Raw genomic sequence first — 6,008 nt, forward strand, 5'->3', positions numbered from 1 at the left:
TCTCTCCCCCAAAAAACTGTTGAGGCTGGGGGTCAATTGACAATTTCAAAACTGAGATTAATAGATTTTAGTTGGTTAAGGGATATGGAACCAAGGCAGGTAAATGGAGTCAAGATACAGATCAGCCATGATCTAATTGAATACGGTGAACAGGCTCGAGGAGCTAAATGGCCTTCGGTTCCTATGCTAGTACTGGACAGGCAATTGGTGGCAGGTAAGTTTTGAAACCATCGAGTGGGAAATAGATCTGTCAGTGCAAAGCTGAAAGCAGCATAACTACATGCAATAATATTGTTTTAGGAAAAATCGTCCAGCGACATAAACTGTGCAGCACCACTGAAGAAAGAGGCACCGACTGCAAATGTCAAGTGCCGGATTTCCCCGTCACATCTTACCACAGACATACCATGAGATGCCCAGAGAATACTTCCTGATATGCCTGTTGTTTATGAACATATCTTTCTTTTATTCTTGAGGTTTTATACCACTTTGCAATTAATTTTCTTCTCATTAGATCTTCCAGTGACGCACGTTATTATCCCACCAAGAGGATAAACAAGTGACCGGTTTCTGGTCCTCTATCACTTGTCCTCTTCACACTCACTGCTGGGGGACATACAGAAGTGCTGTGGCTAACTCGCACCATCATCCCTTTGTCATTGAGTCACTCCTGCCCTTTCGTTCTTTCCTGCCCCCCTTTTTCCTGGCTCTGTACTTGCTTATAAACTGTTAAATCTCAAACTTCTTCCAGTTCTGATGAAAGGCCATTGATCTGAAACATTTCTCTCTCCACAGATGTTGCCTGACCTGTTGAGTGTTTTCCAGCATGTTCTGCTATTATTTCGGATTTCCAGTATTTTGCTATTGCTGTTGTGCGGTGGATTAGCTTACCCTCCCTCTGATAAAATGCCTCATCTCCCCTCGCTGTTTTCTCAGCACATGGGTGAAATTCGGAACCTGTAGGCATCGTGTGCCCTACCATTTCATGGGGAAGTACATCAAAGACTCGCACCACAGGCCTGCATCACATGCAATGCTTCCAAATTACTTTAACTTCTGAGAAAGCCCGCATCCATAAAACAGTGTCCTTTTCACAGCGTCTTTTTAAAACATTATACTTAACTGTACTGTTTATTTTTTTTTTAATTAAATTAAAAAATAAACATCAAAACTAAACACAAAAATTTTTTTTTGGAAGAAATCACTTAATTTTTAAGTAATTGACATTCAGCTAAAGCGAAGGTACGAAATTAAATACATTCAAAAATAAATTAGACGATTGACAATACCTGTCTCTGCTCCTGCGGGATGGGAACGCTGCATTGCAACCTTCTACTGTGCAAACATGCATCTCCTTCAGGTGAACATTCTTGTAGTGTAACTTCACGCTGTACGAACTTTTAAAGCTCTTTTTGCAGACGTAACAGATCTTAGGATCAGGGCTGGAGCACAGTTCACTCTCTGGTGAGTATTTCTGGGGGCTGCTGTATCCCATTGAAGGAGAGAAGCCCTCTTGTAGGGCAGCCATGCTCCCTCCTCCACCGTTGTACAACCCGTACTGGCTGATACTGTAAAACGCGTCATAGGTTGGGTCAGTGAACTCTTCCTTTATTTTAATGGTCTGTGGATGAGGGGGAACACAGTCATTGTCTTCATGCTTGCTGCTTGACATTTCTTCCTTGTCAAATACCTCTCGGTGCATCTGCTCATCATTTTCTGTGGCGTCGTCGCACATTTTAGGCTCGGAGCCTTCAGACTCGTCCTCAAAATCTTGGTCATGCTCTTGATCCTCAGAAGTAATGCTACCCATTTGTTTATCTTCAAACCCACCAAGGCTTCGCTCTTCATCTGCTTTCCTGCTACTGTGCATGTGAATGGTGGGACTCATCTCTTCGTGACAATTGCCATTATTCATTTCCTCGTCATGGATGCCATCATTGACGTGATTTTCGTTGACCTGATCATCTTCATCAAACTCACCGGCCGTGTCAATCACTTCCTTTTCAATCTTGACGGGCATGCTTGATTTGCGAGATTTTTTCTTGGGGGCGAGGTCAGCTGTAAGTTCCTGAACTGTGGATGAATGTTGCTCAGGGACGCAAGATTGCTCGAGGGTGGGCACCACCGGCATAATGGGACTGGTAGGGAGTGATGTTGCAGGGCTCACCATTTCACCTGATGTCAGCAAGCTCCTGTAAAATGGAGGGACGGGTTGCACTGTCTTTAGTGAAGGGAATACTAGTGGGTTCTGAAGAACTGGATCTACTGAAGAGGAGTTGAAGCCCAGGGTTGGTCGCCCAGGAGACGTTAGACTTAAACTTGATTTGATGCTGGATATGACTGGTGTGGCGGCTCCAGATGTGGCTCGGATTAGGTCTTTGTCTCTGTTGTTCCTCAGCATTGGCATGTGCAGACGTGGATTGGGATTGGCACTGTGACGATTGCGGCTCCGCAGGGAACTGAAAACCATATTGCAGCCGTCAATCGTGCACCTGTGCTTAATCTTCAGGTGCACAGCATTGTAGTGGATTTTGAGGGTACCTTTGTCATAAAAAGTCTTACCACAGGCATTGCAGACCACTCGGCCCTTTCTCGGGGACAGTCCAATTCTTCTCATCCTCTGAATCTTTGCACTCAGAAGACTACTTTTGGAGTAGTCGGACTTGACAGGGTCATTTGCTGGAGCTGGAGTGCGAGTCGGGGACGAACTGTTCTGCTCGGTTTTGGGCTCAATGTTGATAATGCTACTGAGGGCGTTCCGGCTGCTTGCTTGGTCACTTTGAAAAGGTGAAACCGAGACTTCAGACTCGCTGCTCTCCACATGCTCGTTCTGGATGGGAAGGTTGGGTTCCCTCAATCTCAAGCTCGGCTGTTCAAGCATGCCGCCATTGGGAGGGAGGCCGAGTAACGGAGCAGAGACGGGGTTTATGTATTGGAATGGAAGTAGGAATGCCAGGCTATTGGGGATGTTTTCAAAATGGTGGATACTGGAAGGGTTGCTGTTTTCTAGATGAGCCAGGAGGCTAGGGCTTCGCGTACGATTGTTGCCTTCTATAAAAGTCCTGATATCGGAATCTGCTTTCGAAGTCGGCACGGCCACAGCCTGCCCTTCTTTTTCTTGGATGGCCATCAGCTCCACAATGGATTTGGTTTCCCCGAACCTCAGGAACTGCTGGAGGGTAATGATCTCCTCTTCCCGGGACATGATAGCCCAGCGGTCCAGCACCTTGCCTGCAGCATCCTTCAGGCCATATCGAAGAAACAACAAAGACAAACACAAAAAAACTTATTGATTCCGCATAATTACAGCAGTCTTATTGAGAAGGCGCTACAACTGTCCTACTGATGAAACAGAGGCCCAGGAGCAACATGCAAAGATTGTTAATACCATTCGACCCACAGAGCAAACTTTTCTGCAAATGTGGTAATTAGGTTCGGTATTAGTAAAACAGACAGAGTTTAATAATGTCAAAGCAAACACAGTGAAAACCACTGGGACTCTATGAAATGAACCACCTAAGATTCTGCTATTACAAAGACAATGATCTCTTTTATGCAGATGTTCAGTATATATTGCTTATTAATATGGGAACACTTGCTGTGCAGACCCAGACTAAATCAAGGAGCTTCACTATAATCCTTACAGATATGATGACATTGGAGGGAGAAACAATTCGGAGGAACAATTTTTTTTCTTTTCCTGTACGCAAGAATGAGGAGCAAAAATTGATAACACAGCGTAATAAAAACATAAATTTATTTAACAAAATTTGTCATGTTAAATGTTCCTAGTAATAGAATAAACACAAGTAACAAAGACTCCAGATATCTCCTTCCAGTGAAACTCAGCATGGAAGCGTTCTTGATTGTCCCAAGATAGGTGCCACATTCTGCAATACACCGTGTGATTAGAGTCTGTTTTCATAAGCTGTTATGACTAATGTAGGACACAAATAACTGTGGATCAGTCTTGCTGCAGTAGCTCACCAGATAGAAAGAGAGCTCTGAACTTAAACTGCCTGGAACCGTCCTTCTAAATTAAAAGCAAATATTAAAAATCAGACAGCTCCAATGTGCAGTTACATTCCTTTTTATCATCACATTTATCCAAAAGAAAAAAAGGGAGAATGTTCTGAGCCAATGATCACTACAGTCTTTGCTGTTAAATATACATTAAAAAGCATTTCGCAGCTTTCATATTACAGTAGTGTGTCGGACTGCTTTGTGCCTTGAGGTAGCACCAGATACTTGGTGTTACACATTATTCTTATTCTGGACAAATGTCGTAACATATTCATGATATTGGTGTAGCATCTCAAAATAACCTTTTTTATTAAACATTAAATAGTAACGAGGAAAAGGCAAAAAAAAAAGTCAGTTCAGTGAGAATGTACAATCTACGAGTGGATCATTATTTCTAAATCTGGGTTTGAATTTCTTGCTCAATGTGGATTTTCCATGGTTATCTATTTCAATGTTGGTCTGGGATCGGTAGATTTCAGTTTTGATGGTGGAGGGGATAAACTGGGCAAATTCTGATCAATCAGGGTTCAGTACTCACTTGAAAGCTCATCCCTAATAAGGCCCGATCCTCGAGAGTCCCCCACACATTAGACCGATAATAACACGTTTGTACCCACTAATATTTTCCAGGGATATGTGGTGTCTGTCAGGCACTTTATTGATTCACTAACAAGTACATCAATACTTCAGAAGGAAAACAGAATTAGCATCGCTCTCTATTAAGGCCAAAAGATTTTTTTTTAAATGAATAACTGGCAAATTACAATTGCTTCTTCCTGTGCCACACTGCCATGCAGTATCACTTACTCTTTTAATTCAATTTACTCTTCTAACAAGTTGCACTGGGGATGAATAAATAACCAGCATGATGCCAAAACATTTGAGGCAGACCAGTTGGAACTGTCCCGTTTATTCTGTCGGCCTAGTTTGGTTGGAGAACATAACGGCCCAAAAATTCGGGTCTCCACAGGTGAGTACGCACGGGGTACTCATCCGTAGGCCCAATGGAAGTGCCGGTTTCCTGCATGCACTGCGCATGCGCGGGAAACCGGCACTTCCGTTCCCCTGAACGAAGGGGTTCAGAGTTCGAACGCGTGCGCAGGAGAGGCTGCGCGTGCGCATCGAACTTACGTTTTTTTTGCAGGTTTTCCCGAGAGGGTAAGTCTCCAGAAGTTACACATTTAAAAAGCAGGTGTAAGGCCTGCTTTTTACAAGGTAAGTGGTGAATTAATTAAAATTAAAACATTTTTTCCACAGGTTTATTATTTTTAAATACTTTAAAGCAAGGTAAGTTTATTTTTAGCCCCGTTAGAAAATAAAATTATTTTTTTCAAAAATTTAAATTATTGTTTAAAATAGTTATTTCATGTAATTTAGTTTATTTAAAAAATGTGATTTAAAAAAAATGTATTTGAAGATTTAGTGATGTTTTGAGGCCCGTAGTATTTATAAGTTTTGACAGCTCTTCCTGTCAAACTTATGAATGGAGCATTCCCTGCTCCGATTGGCTCCCCATGGCCCACGTGATCCCAGGGGACGCATCGAACTAACCGGCCCCTGGGATACGCAAGCACTGCGCGCCGGCAGTTGGAGCAGGCCCAGGATCGGAATTCCACGGGGCCCCACAGCTCAATGGCCGGCGCGCTAGGTAAGTGCAGGTCGGGGGCTTGCACCCGCGGGAAGCCCCCGACCCGAATTTCTGGGCCAATATTTGCGGAATGTGAAAGGCTTGTCCAAAACAGTGCAACTACTTTAGGTACATAGGAACAGAAGGAGGCCATTCAGCCCCTCGAGCCTGTTCCGCCATTCAATTAGATCGCGGCTGATCTGTATCCATCTACCCGCCTTAGTACCATAACCCTTAACCTGACAAAAATCCACATAGTTCAAGCATTCTATGATTCTATAATGGGTTTAGGCAGTGTCATTTTACACTGGAAAGGAGGCAAAAGATGTGAAGAAATGAGCAAGAACTATTGCTAGTT

General features: G+C 43.4%; 1 protein-coding gene across 1 annotated transcript; it reads right to left on the reverse strand.

Moving 5' to 3' along the window:
* Positions 1-1,231: 1,231 nt before the first annotated feature.
* On the reverse strand, positions 1,232-4,992 carry LOC147080489 (zinc finger protein basonuclin-2-like). The gene has a single exon (XM_085981176.1). The coding sequence runs from the start codon at positions 3,203-3,205 to the stop codon at positions 1,232-1,234; it is 1,974 nt and encodes a 657-aa protein (XP_085837302.1). The 5' UTR covers positions 3,206-4,992.
* Between the last annotated feature and the right edge of the window lie 1,016 nt (positions 4,993-6,008).

The sequence above is a fragment of the Somniosus microcephalus genome, unplaced genomic scaffold (assembly GCF_052327205.1).
Source record: "Somniosus microcephalus isolate GS21.2 unplaced genomic scaffold, FLI_Smic_1.0 scaffold1546, whole genome shotgun sequence".
Classification (NCBI taxonomy): Eukaryota; Metazoa; Chordata; class Chondrichthyes; order Squaliformes; family Somniosidae; genus Somniosus; species Somniosus microcephalus.

Coding starts and splice junctions, on each gene's coding strand:
- LOC147080489 (XM_085981176.1), bottom strand. CDS start 3,205: ATGTCCCGGGAAGAGGAGATCATTACCCTCCAGCAGTTCCTGAGGTTC.